The sequence below is a fragment of the Myodes glareolus genome, chromosome 1, assembly GCF_982192425.1.
Source record: "Myodes glareolus chromosome 1, mMyoGla1.1, whole genome shotgun sequence".
Classification (NCBI taxonomy): Eukaryota; Metazoa; Chordata; class Mammalia; order Rodentia; family Cricetidae; genus Myodes; species Myodes glareolus.
In genome coordinates this window covers 75,620,629-75,642,011 of record NC_142026.1, presented here as the reverse complement: position 1 = coordinate 75,642,011, position 21,383 = coordinate 75,620,629, and the positions used below count along the sequence as shown (strand labels likewise).

Here is a 21,383-nt window from a genome sequence, read left to right as displayed (position 1 = left end):
ATTTTCTCTCAATACTCCATTGCTGTCACAGTCCTACATTCACTAAGATATCAAAAATAAGCCTCTGAGTTTATTTCAGTCTTACTCTATATTAGAGAAGGAAAGAACCTTTACACTCTGAAATAATGGCCAATGGCCAAGTCTTATAAAATAAGTGTCTGAGTGGAGTATTTTAAAAGACAATGTAGAGAAAAGTATTATACATGACACTGATGAACATCATTAGAAGTAACTACTTAGAAAGTGACTGCCTAATGCATACAAATCTTGTGTCCTAGTAGGTGGTTCTCTACCAGCATTATATTTCTCAGTTAAAAATTATAAAACATGAGTCCCAGAAGATGTCTTCTCCCTTAACTTTTGAAGAGAATTTCTCTCTGGTCTTAACAAAATTATGTAGCACTTAGGAACAAAGATGCATCCCAGTAGACCTGCACTGGAGGCTAAGATGGAGAAGACCTCCACAGCCACCATGATCTTTCCCTTTGTGCTGTGGTAGACAGGGAGAAAAGTGACCCAGACACTACAGAACAACAGCATACTGAATGTCAAAAACTTAGCTTCATTAAATGTGTCAGGGAGATTTCTTGCCGAGAAAGCCACAGTGAAGCTCCCTAAGGCAAGGAAGCCCAGGTATCCTAAGACACAGTAGAATGCAGTAACTGAGCCCTTATTACACACAATGATGATTTGGCCATGCTCAGAGTGTGCATCAATGTCAACAGAGGGCAGAGAAGCTCCCAGCCAGATTGCACAGAGAATAATTTGGATGATGGTGCAGATGGGAATGATATAGTTAGGTGCACCAGATACCAGGAGCCACGTCATCCTTCTTCCAGGAGCAGTGGCTTTGAAAGCCAAAACCACAGTAATTGTTTTAGCCAACACAGTGGAAACAGCCACAGTGAATACAACTCCATATGTTGTTTGCTGCAGGATACAGGTAGCTGAGCTGGGATAGCCAATGAAGAGCAAGGAAGACAGGAAACAGAAGATGAGGGAGATGAGCAGAATGTAGCTAAGAATGAGGTTATTGGCCTTCACAATGGGAGTGTCTTGGTGTTTCACAAAGACCCCAAGAATCAGAGCTGTGAATACAGACAAACACAAGGCCATGCAGGACAGAGCTGATCCCAAGGGGTCATCAAAGGACAGAAAGATCACATCTTTTTGGAGGCAGTGGTTCTGCTCTGTGTTGGCATACTGCTCCTCTGGACACCTGACACACTGATCCACAGCTGATGGAGAAAAGAAAAAATATTGTTAGTACAACTTCAGCATCACTGTCAGTGTAAGGTATAAGTTCTGCAATGTCCACATTCTTTTTTAAAGATTTACTTATTTATTATTTGTACAGTGTTCTGTCTGCATATATGCCTACAAGGCAGAAGAGAGTGCCAGAACTCATTACAAATGGTTGTAAACCACCATGTGGTTGCTGGGAATTGAACTCTGGACCTCTGAAAGGACAGCCAGTGTTTTTACCTCTGAGACATCACTCCAGCCCAACACTCACTTTGCTTATCACTAGAGGTGTAATTGAGACTTTTCTGAACAACAGTGCTTCGGTTTTGTATTGCCTGTCTTCTTCAAGGATAAACACACATCCTATGGATTCACTATAACATGAATCTTTCTGTCTGAATTAGAAATAATGCTCTCAAGAGAGATATAGAGTTGGTCTTCTCCAGGGATGAGCTCTCTTATAGCTTTTTTTATTATTTTTTAAAAGATTTATTTATTATGTATACAGTGTTCTGTCTGCAAGGGGACAACAGATCTTATTACAGATATTTGTGAGGCATACAATGTGGTTGCTAGGAACTGAACTCAGGATCTCTGGAAGAACAGGCAGTGCTCTTAACCTCTGAGCCATCTCCCTAGCCCCCGTTATGGCTTTTTTGTTCTCATATGGTCAGTATCAAACACAACAATAGTCAAACAACACCAAATTGTGTGTGTACACAGGCATGTGCATATGTATGCGAAAGTAGTAAATGAAAAAGTTTGAAAGAGCTCATGAGTGTGAGAGTTTAGGGTGGATGTGTGGGAAATAGTATGGGGAGAGAGGGGTATTTTAAAATGATGTAAAACATTAAGGAAACATGATGCCCTTAGTTGTGTCCTAATCAGAGAATGGGCATACACAACAATTTTTTATTTTTTTTATTTTTCTTTTCATACACAACAATTTACAAGAAGCAATAACCCTACTACAAAAGGTAGAAAGTTCTGTACAATACTGAGCATCCAGAAGTTTATATCACCACCTTTGGGAGCACACAGCACTTTCTTCCTCCCCTCACATCTATCTGTATGAGACATATGTTCTGTTAATGTACTCAATGGTGAAGGAGTTATTGATAAAACAGCATGAGCAAGACAGCACAAGAACACTCAAGTGAGAGTGGTAGCACAGAATATTTGAATTGAGCAGTGATACCCTACTCATAAGATGCAATTTTCACCACAGCAAGTAAAGGAAATATGATTATAGGTATGCTAAACTGTGAATAATAATGGCGAGGAATGACTTACTTCTAAGATTTTAAGTCATCCCATGAAGAAAACCAGCCTAGCATTTATGGCTAGCTATGATTACAGATTTTGTTGTTTGTTGTTGTTTAAGGGGCTGGAAAGATGAATCAACTGTTAGGAACATGTTCTGCTCTTACAGGGGGCCTAACTCAAGTTCGCAGAACCCACATCAGGTGACATAATACCACCTGTAACTCCTGTACAAAGGGTATCAGATGGCTCTGGTGGCCTTCACATGGACCTATCCCTGTATGGACTTACTACTCTCTACATATACCTAGTTAAAATATTAATAAATGGGCTGTAGAGATGGCTAAGAGGTTAAGAGCCCTGCTTGCTCTGCCAGAGGTCCTGAGTTCAATTCTTAGGAAACACATGGTGGCTCACAATCATCAATAATCAGATTTGGCGCCCTCCTCTGGTGTGCAAGCAGACAGAACACTGTGTACATGATAAATAAATAAATCTTTTTTTTAAAAAAAACTTTCTTTTAAATTTATTTATTATGTATACAGTATTCTGCCAACATGGTTGCCTGCACACCAGAAGAAGGCACCAGATCTCACTACAGACGGTTGTGAACCACTTGTGGTTGCTGGGAATTGAACTCAGGACCTCTGAAAGAACAGCCAGTGCTCTTAATCTCTGAGCCATCTCTCCAGCCCCCATAAATAAATCTTTTTAAAAATTAAAAAAACATAAAGGTTTTTTATCATGTTGTATTTATTATTATAAATGCCCTTTATAGCTATTTTATCTTAATATTGTTTTATTACAATCTGTTAATTTATGTATATGTGTACATATGTGTGTGTAGAGTGCAAAGTATTGAGAAGATATCTTGTAGAAGTTGGCACCATTTCACTCCAATGGGCATCCAGGGATGAACTCAGATCATCAACTTTAATGACAAGAGATTGCTTCTAACTCTTTCCATTGACCATAAATGCCTTTTTTAAAATGTTATTTACATTATAGACAATTGGTAATAAAAGTGAAAAATGATTGTGGCTTCAACTTTGTCTTTGACCATCTCCAAATCAATAACCAGTTGGCTTATATGGATTGTATATGGCACAATATCACTTGAATGATTGTGGCTATTTCTTTTCACTACCAAACTGTTCTATTTATAGTATTGTGACAATATTCATTGCTACTGTATACAAAACCCTTTAAGACACCTGTCTTTCTCTACATCTTATATCCACATTTATCTCCAACTATTTTTATACAAAAATCATATTGTACCTATAAACAGAAACTCTGGAAATTGCAAGACATAGTGTTGCCTCATGTTTAGCTGTTCCTAGTAATTTTACCCACAATTTCTACTCTTTAGTCACCTGATATCCTACAATGACATCAGTCTCAAAACTCTCTGGAAACTTTGAACACATGGAAATAATAGCGCTTTCATCGTCTGAAAATCTCTTTAGTGTGTTTTTATTGCAACATTATGTTACAACCTTGAATTCACATCTTCATGTTGTCTTCACCACTCACCTGTAAGCTAAATGGCAACACAAAATATTACCCTTTCATCAACTGCTGTATCAACATTCGCTCAGCATCACACAATACATTATTTACCATCCCAACACATAATGGCTCAATGTCTGTCTTTGTCAGCAACATTTGTGGAGAGTGGCAAGATCAAGTTGTGTAGAAGTCATGACTTCAGTGACAGCTGGGAAGACTCAATGGTTATAAGTGCTTGCAGCACTTGCAGAGGACAAGTGTTTGTACTCAGCTTCCACGTGGAAGCTTGTACTGAAAATAACTAAAGTTTCAGGGGCTTGTATGCAATATTGTGACCCTCACAATCTCCTGTACATATATTGTGCACAGAAACTCACACTGGAACACATACATACATTCAAGAAGGATAAACAAACAAAGATTTCAAAATATTTATGACTACAATCTAATATATATATTAATATATATTAATCTAATAATATATAATTATATATTATTATATATAATATTATATAATATTATTAGATTGTAGTCATAATCAAAATATTATGACTACAATCTAATAATATATTAATATATATTAGATTGTAGTCATAAGTAATAATATATATTAATAATAATATTAATTATATTATTAAATTATATATATATATATACCTTATACCTTAACGGGATATAATCATTGGGACAGATATACTTTAGAATTCGCTCACAAGGTTGTTTGAATTTTGAAGACACTTTCTTTTAGAAAATGCAGTCAGCAATGATTTTACAATGAGTCAAAGATGTATGTGAAAACATAGGTTGTTATTTATAAGCATGCAATTATTGATCATATACTTGTAAAGAAAAAAATAGAAAAGGAATAGACTTTATTATTGCTGTGACAGAACTACAGACCTTAGTAGGTCTCTAGACTGCATGCAGCTCAACTGATTCCATGACAGAAGTGCTATACCAGACTGTAAACCTCAGCACATAGACACCACCACCTACAAAACTAAAATAAAGACTTAATGCATCATAGTCCTTGTAGTTTGGGAAAAGTTTCAAGATGTACTACCCTTACTTTTGAGCTTCTGTAGATCTGCCTCTGACTGACTGTTCTTGCTAACTAAAGTATCTCATCTCAGAACATGATTCTTGAGCTTAAAAGCTCACCCTGAGAAAAGCTCAGTACTGCACTGGGGTTCTGAACACACAGTGTAGTTGACAGCTAGCCAATAAAGACATTATTTGTCAGGGTAAGTCATGCTAAAGTCTCATGTACTCACTCATAAGTGGTTTCTAAACATAAAGCAAAGAAAATCAGTGTACAAATCACAATCCCAGAAAACTTAGGCAACAATGAAGACACTAAAAGAGACTTACATAGATTTAATCTACATGGGAAGTAGAAAAAGACAAGAACTCCTGAGTAAATTGGAAGCATGGGGGAGGGTTGAAAGTGAAGGAAGAGGTAGGGAGGGAAGCAGAGAAAAATGTAGAGCTCAATAAAATATCAATAAAAAATCAATAAAATACATTATTTGGCTTAAACCTATGTTTGAGTAGTCTTCTCTGGTGATATTACACATCAGTGCAGGTCCCTTCCAGGCCCCTTCAATGTCACAATGTGGACAGAGAAAGAAAGTCAATCTGGGAGATTTCTCTCTGCAGTAATTATTTACCTGTCTCGTTGGAAATCTCATTTTCTGGGCAGGAAGTACAATCAAAACAGCAGGCTGCCATTTCCTCCCGATGGAATTTTCTAAATCCAGGATGGCAATCAACACTGCACAGAGAGGAGGGCATCTGAAGAAATTCAGGCAAGTCAGGAGTTTGCCTACTCCTCAATAGCCACACATAAATATATGAAAACAAATTGATGAAATAATGAGTGCTTCCCAACTACTGAAAATTCAGGAAGACCTAGCAATAGATGTATGACTACTGTAATGCCTGAACTGTACACTCTCCACACACATTTGCTGTTTATTTTTGTCAGCTTGATACAAAACAGACTCACAAAAGACAAAGTGAAACTTCATTGTAAAAATAGCTTCATCTCACATTGGTGAAGTGATTTCTGAATTGCTCATTGGTTCTGTGAAGCACCAGCACACCTGGTCCCATTTCTGAATTTGTGCTTTGTAAGTTTTGATACATTTCTAACCTTTGTTTTTCTGTCTAGTGGTCTATTATAGTTTATACATTCCTGTGGCCTCTAGTGTTTATCTTAGTATTCGATGTGAAGGAGTTCTTCAAGTATCTTCCACAGTACTGTTCTGGTAGCTATATATCCTGTACTTTATGTTCACCATTACAAGTTTTTCCATCTTTTTTAAGTCATGAAAGACAGCTTTGCTGGTTATAGTAACTGAAGTTGGAGTTTTGTCTCTAACTGCTTGAAACACATCATTTATATTACCATTTGTTTTGTTTTGTTTTGATTTTTGAGACAGGGTTTCTCTGTGTAGCTTTGATACCTGTCCTAGAACTAGCTCTTTTAGACTAGGCTGGCCAAGAACTCATAGAGATCTACTTGTCTCTGCCTCCTGACTTCTGGGATTAAAGACATGTGCCACCACCACCACCAGGCTAATTTTCTGGAACTTTCTTACTATTATTCTTTGAAGTCTTTGTTTGATATGTCACTGAACTCCCTGTCACTTTAGCATTTGTCTCTGCACTGTTATTTGCATATGTGGAGTGTAGCACACGCTGGATTGTTTTTAGTCTTCCCTATCTTTATGGTTGATGTTTTTATAATGTTCAAGTTAGTCCTGGTAGAAGCAGACTTGTGATTTCATTGCTCTTCTCTGATCTGGTTATACAGTTCAGTAGCTAAACACTCAGCCCACTTGTTCTGTTCTCTGAGTATACTTTTTTCATCACTGTAAAAATAGAATATTAACTGATGATTTAACTCTATTTGAACAACCTGAGATAAACTTCAGATTAAGTCTGCAGACTTTCCTAAAGTTAAAGCCTTTCAAATTTCAACCCACAGCATTGTAGTAGGTAAGGTAGTTCAGATACCATAAAGCCAGACACATCATATTCTATACCTGTAATATGCCCAGGGACATATAATGGTATATTTTATTCACAAATTTCCTCAAAGAAAAAATTTTTATGACTATAAGCACCTATTTGACCAAATAAGTAAACAAATCCTTTTTATTTCTTTGATTATTTGAATGAGTTATAAAAGAATTGAGGTGCAAAAAAAGAAATGCTCTTCTAGTGAGGGACCCCTTTAGAAGCTGTGAATTAGGGGAGGAGAGGTGACTCAGCAATCAATAGTACCTGCTGTTCAGTCCCCAATTCCTACATTTAAACTCAAAATTGTCTTCAATTCCTGGGAATCTTAATCCCTCTCCTGGCATCCTCAGATACCTCATGCTCATATGGAACATAGATACATGCAGGCAAAATATTCATATACATACAAAGCCTAAAACACAATTGTAATTAATGAAACATCTAGGTGGACCATGAAAATGCTAATGTATTGTTAGAGAAGTTAGAAATTTAGGACCTCCTGGTCAAAGCACTTGAATAAAATTATATAATATAAATTAATGTCTTGCATATCTGTTCTTTGTTCCAAATCTTTCCTTTCAAATAACTTCAGTCTTTTCAGTATGTAACTGAGAGGTTCAGCAGAAGAGAAGAAAAGCAAAGAACAGTAATCAAAATGGTACTAAGAGAATAATTGATAACTTGACTGGAAATAATACCAAACATTGGTCACATCTAGTTTTATATTTGTTTACAAATCAGAGAGTTTCTGATATAAAAGTGCATCATGTACACACCTTAGATTTTCAAAGAATTACTAAAAATATCGTATTTTTAAAAAGTGAAGAGAAGAAACTTGATCTAGAAGTCTAAAATTGAGTCTTTACATGACCATCCACCTAATTTCACTAAGTCATAGGGAAGCCCAAATGGCCCCACTTGACAGTGGTTACAAGTATAGTGTATATAAGTAGAATTAGGTCAGACCCACCTGTCTAATTCCTGTGTCCCACTCTAGCATATCTTCAGATAAATGGAGCTGTTGACCATGTGGAAAATATGGGTTAAACTCTCCTATTTTCACCTTAAGTACAACACCATGGTGGAAACTCCAAATATGGTAAATGCCATACTTGGCCTGCAGTTTTTCTTTCTGATTCATATCTATTGCATCTCCAACAGGATTAATAAAGTGAGTTTTCTTCAGAAATACGTGAAACTGAAAGATAGGCAATATTCAATGGTCTATATAACCTTTCTTTAAGTCAGAAAATCTGTTCTGATTTCATCTTAATGTGACTTTACTAAAGATGCCCAAGGGAGAAAACTCAATGAAAGTATGTGAATAAATAAAATTATTGTGTTCCTAGAATTTTAGTTCTTTCTAAGGAAATCATGAAACACAGAAATGCACATAAACATGAAACATAAATGTGCACCATACAGACACATACACACACTTCCACACAAGTACCCATGCACAGGCACATACATAATACAGCCACACTCATTCATACACATATGTAACACGAGGGTCAGCTTGTTGGGGTTTCTATTCTGCCTGGTACCCCACAGCCAGCAAGCCCCAAAGAAAATCACAGAGATCTCCATCAGTTATAAAACTGATTGGGGCATTAACTCAGGCTGCTTATTAGCTCTTGTAGCTTATATTAACCCATTATTCTTATCTATGTTAGCCACATGGCTTGGTACCTTTCACAGTGGGGCAGGTCACATGTTGCTTCTTTGGTGGTCTGGGCTGGACTGCCAAGGGAGCTTCCTGCTTCCCAGAATACTCCCATTCTCCTTGCTCCACCTCTACTTCCTGTCTGGTTTTCCGGCCTATACTTCCTGCCTGGCCAATCAGTATTTATTTAAAATATGATTGACAGAATACAGACAATTCTCGCGCACCACTTCCCCCTCTTTTTTTTTTTTTAAACAAAGAAAAATATCCATAGTCCATTTGTTGGGGACAGAAACCCCAACAAGCCGGCCCTCATGTTACACACATACATACCAGCTCACTCACATATATACACTACCACACACATATATACAGATATAAGCACTCAAATACCCTGACACAAAACACACAAGGCACATATAGAAACAAACACATACACAAAACACAACAGAGATAAACAGATACAAACATTCATGAAAAGATATGTGCACTCAATAAATATATGTTTATATCCACAGGCAAGCACACACAATAGAAAGATACTCATACATGCACATTAACACATATATAGACACACACATACATAGGCACAGAAATAAATATAGACATTCACAAAGACACAGTATATATAAATAGAAACATATAAAAAGACATACATAATATTAGATATATAAACATACTCATGCACACAGGCATACAGATAGATTTTGAACTGAAATTCAGCACTATTTCCTATTATTACTCTCAGAGAATCAAGAGAATAGGGTTCTCTGTGGCAACAGTGTGGTCAGATTCAAATGAGGATACTTATGTAAACCATTTCCTATAGTGACCACAATACATATGACAACTGAAGAAGAATGTCACAGCTGGGTGTGGTAGCACAGTCCCTTAAACCCAGCAGTCAGGAGGCAAAGGTGGGTAGAACTCTGAGTTCAATGCCAACCTCAAATATATAGTGTTTCAGGAGATCCAGAGCTACATAGTGAAACACTGTTCCCAAAACAAAATAAAAGAGCAAGGTCTCATCTTGGAAGAATTTTATGAAAAAAGGACTGATTCTGTTTGTGATGTTGGAACAGGTATGACAATGTTGAGGTAATCTGTAACAAATCCCCAATTATCATAGAAAAATTCTGTTTTCAACTCCACTGCCTTTGTCTAAAGGTTTTTAAGCACAGCTGGATTTACTTTCTTAGCAGAAAAAGAAGTGTTCAGAAATTTGTATATGTTGGGAAAGATTTTCTTAGGCTCCTTGATTTGAGCTTCTTGGTGAGAGACTCTTAAAGAATATAACATTGATGACATCAAATACCATCCATTGGAAGTCACTGCACCTCTGAGCAATCAGAATCCAGTGCTCTCCCACTGTTGATTGGCTGATTTTCTGCTTGATGAAGAAGCATCTCATGGAGGCTATGGGCCATGGCATACACAGCATTATATACATCATAGCTGTCATCATTCAAGGCCATGTCAAACCTTTGTAGCTTTAACCACTCAAGTGAGGCATTCAATGAGCAGTTCTCCAGTGTCTTACACCTAGATGTTGAGGCTTCATTGCTAAAGTACATCCATCCCAGTCTTGCCAGGAAAATGTTTGTATATTTGGAAGGGTTCAATCTCTGAACATAATTTTTAAAACCAGAAATCTCAGCATGGTGGTGTGCAAAAGCAAAAGTCCCATGGAATGAGTCAAGGGTGAAGTCTCTCTTACTTGTAATGACATCCCACTGTGAGGTGGTGATCCATAGTTTCTGTATACCCTGAAATTTCCACATTATAAAACACACAGCTAGAGTACTGTCTGTATCACCATAAATGATAACAACATTTGTGGATGATGTCATGATTTGGTTGTTATACACTTTTGCTCTTGACATGTATAAATGTGTGTTGGCTGGGATCATGCTCACAAAGGCTAAGCAGACTGTTTTGGCTTCAGTTTCTCCTCTCAGATCTGAGAGAAATTGGTTACCTTGGTCATCATCTGAGATGACCAGACCAACCCAGTTCCAATTGAAGTGAAGGATCAAAGAGACCATGGCCCGGGCTAGAAATGTGTCCTTGGAGGCCATCTGATACAGATAGGGAAATTGTTCACTATCACTCAGGATAGGATTGAAAGGTCCATAGGTGAGCTGGAGGACATAAAACACAACGAATATCATGAGATAGAGAATTGTCAGAAATCTCAGTGGAATCCTGAAGTGTGTAAAACACAAGTTTGAAATGACAGGAAGACCAAGTTTTCCATATTATTACAGTTAAACTACACTACCAGGAACCTGCAAAATCACTTTTCTACAAATTGTTCAAGAAAAATGCCATTGACTTTTAATTCTTCTTCTCAATTATTTATCAAACAATTAAGTGTGAATGTCTCATTGAGTTCCTGATTAATTACTTTTGAGCTACATGGATTTACATGAATGTGAAGTTCATCTCCCCCTTTGTAGTCATAGGTCATTCTTTTGTTCCTGACTTTCCAGACCCTAAGTAATTACATAGAAACTATATTAAATGCGATACTGTTTGGCGAATGGCTTAAGCACATTTCTAGCTAGCTTTTACATCTTAAATTAACCCGTTTCTATTATTTTATATTTTACCTCGAATCTCATGGTTTACTGGCAAGGTTCCTGTGAGTCTGTCTTCTGCAGCAGCTACATGACATCTCAATGACTCTGCCTATTCTCTCTCTCTCTCTACATCTCTGCTTGGATCTCACACCTGGCTATACTCAGTTAAGCCATTTACCGAAAGCAGCTTTATTCATTAGACAATAAAAGAGACACATATACAGAAAAACTCCCACACCACCCCTTATACTCTCCTTAACATCAGGTTATGCCAACTAAGAAGAAAGATTCCAGATGTCCCCACCCAAACAGCCTCACCTGTGGAGATTTGTAGAGCTGCAAAAATGATGTCAAACTCACAGATGTTGCTAACATTGGTCCTGTAATCACTACTTCACATTTGGTCTCATCTTCGCAGATGTAGTTAGGGAGAAGACTATGTCTTTTTGCAGCAAAATTTATGGAATTTTGAAAAGCCTTTTTACCACCATAATTGTTAGTGAAGAAGTAAAATATTAGAGACACATTTGGTAGAAGATATGGATTTCTGTTGATTTCTTCCACAGCAAAACCCAAGGGCAGAACAAACTGATAATTTTGAGTTGGTATTCTGAAAATAAGGACACAGGGTTAATTATGGATAAGGCTGTGTGGATGAAAGCTTTGTAGTTAATGCAAGGACTATTCTGCATTCAATGTCATTTTCAGATAAAACTCAACAAATTCCCTGGAGCTGTAAGGTGGGAAAGACACAAGATTCTTGGGAGCTTGTGAAAACATAAAAATTTGATGAGAGTGGATGTTATAAAAATGAGAAATGTGTTCTTGTCAACCTTGACAAGAGAATTTCACTTTTGCTCTATAAGTACTGGGTGTGCATTTGATAAAAGATATGTGTATTTATCTGTATGTGCACTTCAGAATGCAGTTCTCATGGAGGCCAGAAGTAGAATCTGGATCTTGCACAGCTGGAATTGTAAGTAGTTTTGAGGCATCTGCCAACATGAGTGGTTAAAACTGAACTCGGGTTCTTTGACAGAACAGTAAATGCTCTTAAGTGCTGACCCATGTCTACAGCCCTAGTTTATTACTTCTTTATATATTCTAGACATGCTTCAGTCTAGTATAGCCAGTAGATAATTTTCCATCCACTTGTAGGCTATCTTTTGCCTTACTCTGACAGAGAGCTGATCTTCAAAATATAAAAGAACTCAAGCAACTAGATAACAAAATAACAAATTTAATTACAAAACAGGGTACAGATCTAAACAGAGAACTCTCAACAAAGGAATTTCTAATAAACAAAAGACATGTAAGGAACTACTCGATATCTTTAGCCATCAGGGGAATGGAAATCAAAATAACTCTTGATATTCCGTCTTACACTAGTCAGAATGGCTAAACACTAATGACAGATTATACTGGAGAAGATGCAGAGTAAGGGGAACAATCCTCCATTGCTGGTGGGAGTGCAAACTTAAACAACCACTTTTGAAATCAGTATGGTAATTTCTCCAAAAAAATGGGAATCATGCTACCTCACGACTCAGCAATATCACTCTTGGGCATATACCCAAAGGATGCAGACCCATACCACAAGGACACTTGCTCAACTATATTCATAGCAGCATTATTCATAATAGCCAGAACCTGGAAAGAACCTAGATGGCCCTCAACCAAAGAATGGATAAAGAAAAAGTGGTACATTTACACAATGGAGTACTACTCAGTGATATAAAAAAAAAACAATAGCATCTTGAAATTTGCAGGCAAATGGATGGAACTAAAGAAAAAGAAACATTCCGAGTGAGGTAACCCAGGCACAGAAAGACAAAAACAGTATTTACTCACTCATAAGTAGACATTAGACATAAAACAAAGAATAATAAGCCTATAGTCCACAACCCCATAGAAGACAGGAACCCTCAAAGAAGAATCCTGAGAGAGAGATACATGGATCCCTTGGAAGGGGAAGCAGACAAGATCGCCTTAGTAAACTGGCAGCATGTGGGTAAGGGGAATGTGTGGTAGGGGAACAGGGAGGGGAGAAGGAGAGCAGGGAGAAGAACATGACAGTCTGGAAAGATTGAGTTGAGTAAAAGACAAGGATGGAGAACAAGAAAGGGGATACCTTGAAAGAGGGAGCCTCTGTAGGGTTAAAGAGAAACCAGGCACTAGGGAAACTCCCAGGAAACCACAACAATGACCCAAGCTAAGAATCTAAGCAATGGTGGAGAGGGTACCTAAAATGCCCTTCCCCTGTAATCAGATTGATGACTACCTTAATTGTCCAGTAACTGATAGAAACAGATGCATAAATCCACAGATAAGCACTGGGTTGAACTCCTAGAGTTCAGTCACAGGGAAGGAGTAGTGATATTATGAACAAAGGGGTTAAGAAAATGATGGGAACGCCTGGAAACAGCTGACTTGAGCTCATTAGCCCTGGACTGACAGCTGGGGAACAAGCATAAGACCAAACTAGGACCTCTGAATGTGGGTGACAATTGCATGGCATGGGCACTTTGTTAGTATTTATCAAACAAAGGATAGTATCCTATCAAAAATAGGAACCAGTATTTATCTCTAGTGCATGATCTGTCTCTTTGGAGCCTATTCCCTCTGTAGGGATACACTGCTCAGCCTAGATACAGGGGGAGGCCTTGATTCTTCCTCGAGTGAAGCGGCAGACTTTGTTGACTCCCAATGGGAGGCCTCACTCTCTCATAGGAGTGGATGGCAGGTGGGGTGAGGTGGGGAGAAGTGAGGAGTGGGAAGATGAGAGGGAGAGCAAACTGGAAGTGGTATGCAAAATAGTGAGATTTCACATACCACTCCCAGTGGTTCCACTGGTCTCACTGCAACTTGATATGCCATGGCTTACTGGTATCCATGGGGTACCCACATTTTTCTGAAGATAAACAATGGAGAGCGAGTGAATTGGAGGGGTGGAAGATAGAGGAGGGAACTGAGAAGAGAGTAGGAAGAGGAAGCTTTGGTAGGATGTAAACACTTGACATAAATAAAAATATGATAAATATGAAAAAGATAAAACAAATAGACAAGAGAAACACAAGGGAAGCAAAATAAGACAAAATTCTACAAAAATTCAGTCCATACATTATTCCTGTGCACGGAATTGGTTATGAAGTACATCAAATACAATCAGTGAGACTCCACTGGAGCAAAAAGATTTTCCCTTTGCAAGCAGGTATCAGTTTTCACAAAACTTCTTCTTTAGGGGTGAGAGCTGCTGTCCACTTGTTTCTCTCAATCATGAGACACCATCTGAACCTGTACCATTTGTACATGAAGAGGCCTTGTGTGTGCTCACACAGTCTGGGTGAGCTTATATAAGCATCAGTGCTATTGTGTCTGGAATTCACTGCTTCCTTGGAGTTTTCCATCACTACTGACTATCCTCTTCCACATAAGTTTCTGAGCCTTGAGTTGAAGGTGTTGATGAGGTCATTTCACTGAGGACAATGTGATCCAAAATTCCTCACTCTCTGCACACTGTGCAGTTGTGAAATTCTATGTTAGTTCTCATATACTACAAGAAGAATTTTCCCTGGTGAGAGTTGAGTGATACACTGATCAATGAACATAGCAGTATGTCATTATTATTTAATTTATTGCTGTGTTCCTTAAACAGAATAGTAGTTCTAAATTTCCCCTATGTCTTTGACATATTTAGTCTCAGGTTCATGAAAACTCCAGCCATGTCAAGTATGAGTTCCATTTCATGAAGTGGACTTTAAATCCAGTCTGAAAGTGGCTGGTTATATGCCTAATATTTATGTCATTATTGCACTTGTGTATTATGCAAGCAGACCACTACTGTAGATTGATGAATCTGTAGTTGGATTGGTGGATACTTTTCTCCTCTGGTAGAATGCAGACTACCTTCCAGTCCCAACAATGGAAGTCAGTGATGGTGATGAAGGCTTTAGGTAAGCACCAGCTCAACTTCTTCATATTCATATTCATTGAACTATATAGATGGTGTCTTCTTCAAAAAAAGCCTTACCAAAAACTTATGGAGAGTAATTCATAGCCTTGGTAATAGCCTATCATGTTTTATTGTGTCCATGGAGACCCTCTGGTCAAAGATTTGACAAGATATATAACCCATTCCTGTCACTAGATAAATTTTTGATGCAGAAAATGAATAGTTGGGGCATTGTCTCCCCCTTTATCTGGTGATTTTATTTAGACTTCCTTCACTTGTGTAAATACTTTAGAAAATTTCAAAGTAGTAGGTTTCCATATGGTTTTCAATTGACCTTTGTGTTAGTTGTCCTTCTACAATACACACATTTATCACTCTTTACCATTTCCTCCCTACTTAATCTTCTAATTCTACTTTACACTGTGTCTCTCAATAACAATATATTCCATTTTCCCCTCCAAGCTAGATCTCCCCCTCCCATTCCTTACTAGAAACTTAACTTTTGTGGTTATTTAGATGACACACATACCAAAGATTTATAAAATAATATCCACATGTAAAAGAAAATATATAATTGTCTTTTTCTTTTTGGATCTTTGTTACCTTCCTCGGGATGATTTTTACTATTTCCAATGTTTACCTGTGGATTTCAGTATTCTTCCATTCTTTAAAACAAATATTATTTTATTTATTTATTTTACATCCTGACCACAGTTTCCCTTACCTCCTCTCTTCCTAGTCCCTTCTGCTATCTCTACTCCTCCTCCACCTCATCACCTCCTACTCCTATTCTATTCTGAAAAGGGCAGGCTTCCAGTGGATATTGACAAAACATGGCATATCAAGTAACAATAAGACTAAGCACCTCCCCATATAGAAAGGCTGAACAAGGCAGTTCAGAATGAAGAATACGATTCCATATGCCAACAAAAGTCAGAGACAACCCCTAATTCCACTATTAGAAAACACACAGGAGAGCAAGCTACACAACTGTCACATATATGCAGAGAACCTATGTCAGTCCCATGCAGACTTTCTGGTTATTTGTTCAGTCTCTGTGAGCTCCTATCAGCTCAAGTTAGTTGTTTCTGTGGATTTTCTAATGATCTCTCTGAGCCTTCTGGATCCTACACTCCTTCCCCTCTCTCTCCAAAATTCTCCAAGCACAGCCTAACGTCTGGCTATGGGTCTCTCCCTCTATTCAGAAATTCCTTTTTAAAATATTTTTCCAACTGAAACAAAAACTCGTAGTTCAAATGTACCATGACTTCATTATCTGTTCCTCAACTGATAAACTTCTAGGATGATTACAATTTCCAACTGTTATAAATAGAGCAAGACTGAAAATGGTGAACAAGTATCTGTATAGTAAAATATAGAATACTTTGGGTATGTGCCCAAGAGTATTATAGCTGGACCTTGAAGTAAATACATTCACAACTTCGTGAGGAATTGCCACACTGGTTTCCATAGAGGCTGCATGCATTTTTACTCTCACAAGCAACCAATAATTATTCTTCTCTCCCCACATCTGCACCAGCATGCACCGTCATTAGTATTATTAAACCTGGCCATTCTGAGTGGTGTTAAAGAAAGTCTCAAAGTAGTTTTTATTTGTGCTTCTGTGATGGCTAAGAATTATTTCTTTAAGTATTTTTCAGTCATTTGTGTTTCATCTTCTGAGAATTCACTGATTAATTCTGTATCCCATTTTGAATTTGGTTAGTGTTTGCTTGATGATAAGTTTTTAGTTTTATGCATTCTAGGTACTAATCCCCTATGTCTAGTGTCCTACCAGAATTTGATAAGTAGGGTGTTTCTTCTCCATTGGATGTTTTGAAACCTTTGTCAAAGATCAGTTGGATTCACCTATGAATTATGGGTTTGTTGAAATATAGTGTCAACACTTTGGTCCTCTGATGCTAAAGTGCTAGTTTATAAATGAGGCACATAAATCATAATTCGTCTAGCATTGTTCTTTTTACTAACCATTGCCTGGCCTACCTGGTGGCTGTTTTTCTATTTTAATATTTGGCCTTTGTTTGCCTAATTATGTTTTTAGTTAAGTTTTCATGGATATTGCATACAATCTTAGATTAATTTTGTAATGTAACCAAGTATTAATTTACAATGCTGATCATGCCAGCCCATCAACATGTCACATAGTTTCATCTTCCATTGTCTTCTTTCTTTCCTCAGTGCTATAAAATTTTTACCATGAAGACTCTTGAGTTGCGTTTATTCCCAGATATTTTTATGTGGGGAGGTTATTGTAAATGGGATTGCTTTCTTGATTTCTTTCTCAGTATCACCATTCCTTGTATAGAAAGGATATTTTGTGTCTTGGTTTCATTTTCTCCTATTTTGCTGATGGTATTCATTAGATCTAAGAAACACTCAGGGGTGCTGATCATCTCATGTACACGTTCACCATCTGCTGGTGAAATAATTTGCCTTATACTTCAGACATAAGAGTGAGCATCTTCCCTCCTTCCATGTTTCAATGGATGTTATCAGTTTTTCTCCATTTTATGTAATGCTAGGCATGGGTTTGTCATATGCAACCTTCATCCCACTGAGATATTTTCCTTCTATTCCCAGTGTTTTAGAGATGCTGTAGATTGTCAGATGCCTTTTCTGCATCTGTTGAGATAATCATGCAATTTCTGCCTTTGTTTATTAAAGTTGTCTATTACACTGACTGAGTTTTTATGTCAAAGAACCTTTCCAACTCTGGAATGAAACCACTTAGTACACAGTAAATGAACTTGCTGTTACATAGTTGAATTTGGTTTGCATGTATTTTCTTGAAAATATTTGATTTAGATTCACCAGTGATATTTGTCTATTTCCTTTTCCTTTTTTATTGTTTTGATGATTCCTTATCTGGTTTTGGTGTCAGGGGCATATGGACTTTCTAAAATGTCAGTTTGTATTACTTTCCTTTCTATTTTTGAGAACTGTTTGAACGTCATTCTTGTTATGTTTTCATTATATATCTGGCAGAAAATTTACACCAAGATGTGGCAAACACTTTTAGAAAATCTACCATAAGGACTGGGATTGAAACAGTTATAAAAAAAATCTTCCAACAAAAGTCTGCCAGACTAGTAGTAGTCCCTGCTGGGCACAAATGGCTCTTTCAAAAACTAACATCAATGCTATTAAATTATTCCATTCAACAGAAATGGATGAAGTACCATCCAAATATAGTTCTGAAGGCAGTGCCAGTCTGACATCCAAATAAAATTCATACAAAACAAAATTTATATGAACATATATTAACACTCTTTTATCTTTTTGAGATAGGGTCAGTTATGTCTCCCTAGCCATCCTGGAACTCACTATATAGATAAAGCTGGTCTTGAACTCACCAGAGACTGCCTACATCTTCCTCCAGACTGCTGAGATTATAGGCATGCTCCACCATGCCCAGCTATTTAAAGTCTTTTAATATACCTCTTCTAAAACAAATTAAAAACACATTATGCCAGTTGGTGGTGGCATATGCCTTTAATCCCAGCACTCAGGATGCATAAGTAGGCAGATCTCTGAGTTCTAAGCCATCCTGGTCTACAGAGTAAGTTCAAGGATACTAAGAAATCCTGTCTTGAAAAACAAAACAAAAAGAACAGGTTAGATGAAATCATTCATGATAATCCTGTTGGCTTCTTTCCAGAGATGCAAGAATGGTTCAAGATAGGGAAATCTATAAATGTAATGTATCACTTAAATGACTTAAGAAAGGAATCACAGTAACAGCTGGCTAGATGCAAAAAAAATACTTTGGACAAAAATTCAACCTCTCTTTGAGACAAATGCCCCAAAATAGGAAGAACTAAAAGGATACTACATTGTACTAGAAAATTTTTATGAACTAGAATAAACACAGATATATCTTTGAATAGAGAGTCTTTTGGGGAAACTGATCACCATCAGTCTGGCTTTCAGGCATGTCTGATGAGGCCTTTACTGATTGTGATGTATGAAGGTCCAACACACTGTGGGTCATACCATCATTGTGCAAATAGACCTGTGTTGTATAAGAAAGCAAGCTGAGCAAGCAATGAAGAGCAAGCCAGTAGGCAGTATTCCTCTGTGGTATCGTCCTCTGCTCTTGCTTGAGTTTCTGACCTGTCTTCCTTCAGTAATGGACTGTGATAAGGACATGAAAGCAAGGTAAAGCATCTCCTATACAAGTCTCTTTTGTTCAGTGTTTTATAACAGCAATAGAACAAGCTAAAATATATACCAACACTGTAATAATATTTATGACAAAGAGCCAACAATGTAATAAACAGAAAGAAACTGTAGCTATTTCTGCTAAAGCCAGGAACAAGATAAGGGCATCTGTGTCAACCATTTTGGGGATAAGAATGGGACAGAATGATTCAAGCTGTCTTAGCATTTTTTATTACCATGGATACTCCCCCCAGTGAGGAGTGGCACAAACAATAGTGGCCCTGCATCTGAGCTAGGAATCACACACTGATTGCAGTGACATCAGCAGATGCTGGAAGAGACTTGAATGCACCTTGTGACTACTGAACTCACTGAAGTAGTCTGGGGCTTCTTTTTGTAGGACACCACTGGATGCCTCACAATAGCACCTGTGGTAAGGAAGGCTATCTATGATGGATCAAGGTAAAGAATGCTCTTTTCACTCAGCTTTCAGTCTTGTAACTGAAGGCTAATTGGAAGAAAAATTTAAAAGTCTTACTGTTTGATAGTGGAGAAACAGTGATTATTAAAAACCAAAATTTATTTTGGGTCGGTACTTGGTGTTAAGGTTGGGGAACAGGAAAAAAGACTTAGTATTGCTTGGCTCATCCACAAACCTTTCATGAATTATTTATCATGACATGTACATGAAAATACAAATGTACTTACTGAACATCCAAAATAGAGTCAAAATGCTCTTTCTCCACTGGGCTCTGCACTGCAGCAAGGAAAAAGACACAACCTGTCACCACATCTCCATCCTTGTCTTCATTCTGCTTCATTCTCCAAAAGCACTTTGGGTGAGTGAAACTGGACATGAGAAGGGGGATGCTCAGCAGCCAGAAGAAGAAACTCAAAGTGAGCATCGGGTCCTGCCTTCAAACTCTCAGCTGGTAGTGTAGACTCTGGATGCAGATCAGTTGATCAAATGAATAGCCATGTATACACACCTGCTTTTATGTCTGCTGCCAGTTGGAAAGGTCACCTGTGTGGTTGAGATGTTTTTCTCTACAGTTGGCTCCACTAACCTGGGGAAGTGTCAAATAATCTCTGACACTGGGCTCTGCAACTGAGGTTCCCACTGAGGTTAAAAAAAAATAAGTTGGAAAATACACTTGAGGACATTTCAGCCTCAATTCCATGACATCACTTATATCCCTGAACATTGAGACCCATGGGAAAAAGCGATGTTCCACAGTTTGAGCCCAAGCCAGCGTCAACAAGTTGCTTTCTTGAATACCTTTAGAAATAATGTCAGCAGAAAAGACCCATGACAATCAGAACTCAGGTGGACTCACTGCATGTTCTATTCCCAAGTACAAATCAGACAATATAAGCTTCATTTGTACAATATCCACCCTCCATAGAGCATTAGCAGTGTGATCCATACACCAGACAAAGAGAGCAAATAACCAAATATTATCCCAGGTGTCCATTGTATAAGGCTCAAATAATCAGGTCAAATCCAGAAATTCTTTGACTTATACTGTATGTAGCAATGCATAAGACATCATTATCTATGAGACACTAAACTGAGGATTTGGGTTATGAAACATGAACCCCTTCTCTGAGGTCACTTTCTTCTGATGCCCCCATTTCAAGTTTATTCTTCATTATCTAATCTTATTTATTTAAATCACTGCTTGGTCAATATCTTAAGCATATTTCTGACTTACTCTTATATCTTAAGTGAACCTATTTCTATTATTTTATATTTTATCATGATGGTCACAGCCTACCAGCAAGGATCCAGCTGGCCACTCGCATCTTTCTCCTCTAGTGGCTACATAGCATCTTTCTCCTCTACATAGCTACATAGTGACTCTGCCTACTCTCCTCCCTATCTGCTTGGAATCCCCACTTTGCCCTCTTCTTCTAAGCCACTGATCAAAACAGTTTTTTTCATTAACCAATA

The 21,383-nt window shown here is 37.6% G+C and overlaps 1 protein-coding gene across 2 annotated transcripts; it reads right to left on the bottom strand.

Annotated features, from left to right (window-relative positions):
• Positions 1 to 318: 318 nt before the first annotated feature.
• On the bottom strand, positions 319 to 20,334 carry LOC125411805 (vomeronasal type-2 receptor 116-like). Of its 2 annotated transcripts, XM_048452161.3 has the most exons (7): positions 20,138 to 20,334; positions 11,614 to 11,905; positions 11,447 to 11,455; positions 10,051 to 10,854; positions 8,018 to 8,245; positions 5,691 to 5,814; positions 319 to 1,238 (listed from the first exon to the last, which is right to left on the bottom strand). In XM_048452161.3, exons 1-7 carry the CDS (start codon positions 20,332 to 20,334, stop codon positions 319 to 321), a joined length of 2,574 nt encoding a protein of 857 aa, XP_048308118.3. The 2 variants fall into 2 exon arrangements, with proteins under 2 accessions (XP_048308118.3, XP_085547580.2); XM_085691454.2 differs by lacking the exon at positions 11,447 to 11,455 and having other exon boundaries at positions 10,051 to 10,897; positions 11,642 to 11,905.
• Between the last annotated feature and the right edge of the window lie 1,049 nt (positions 20,335 to 21,383).

Excerpts from the sequence above, each read along its gene's own strand:
- LOC125411805 (XM_085691454.2), bottom strand. The coding sequence starts at position 20,334 with ATGCTCACTTTGAGTTTCTTCTTCTGGCTGCTGAGCATCCCCCTTCTC. Across the intron at positions 11,906-20,137 it reads GACTCTATTTTGGATGTTCA|AATACCAACTCAAAATTATC; the intron begins GTAAGTACATTT and ends CCTTATTTTCAG. Across the intron at positions 10,898-11,641 it reads ACATCTGTGAGTTTGACATC|AATTCTCTATCTCATGATAT; the intron begins ATTTTTGCAGCT and ends GAGATTTCTGAC.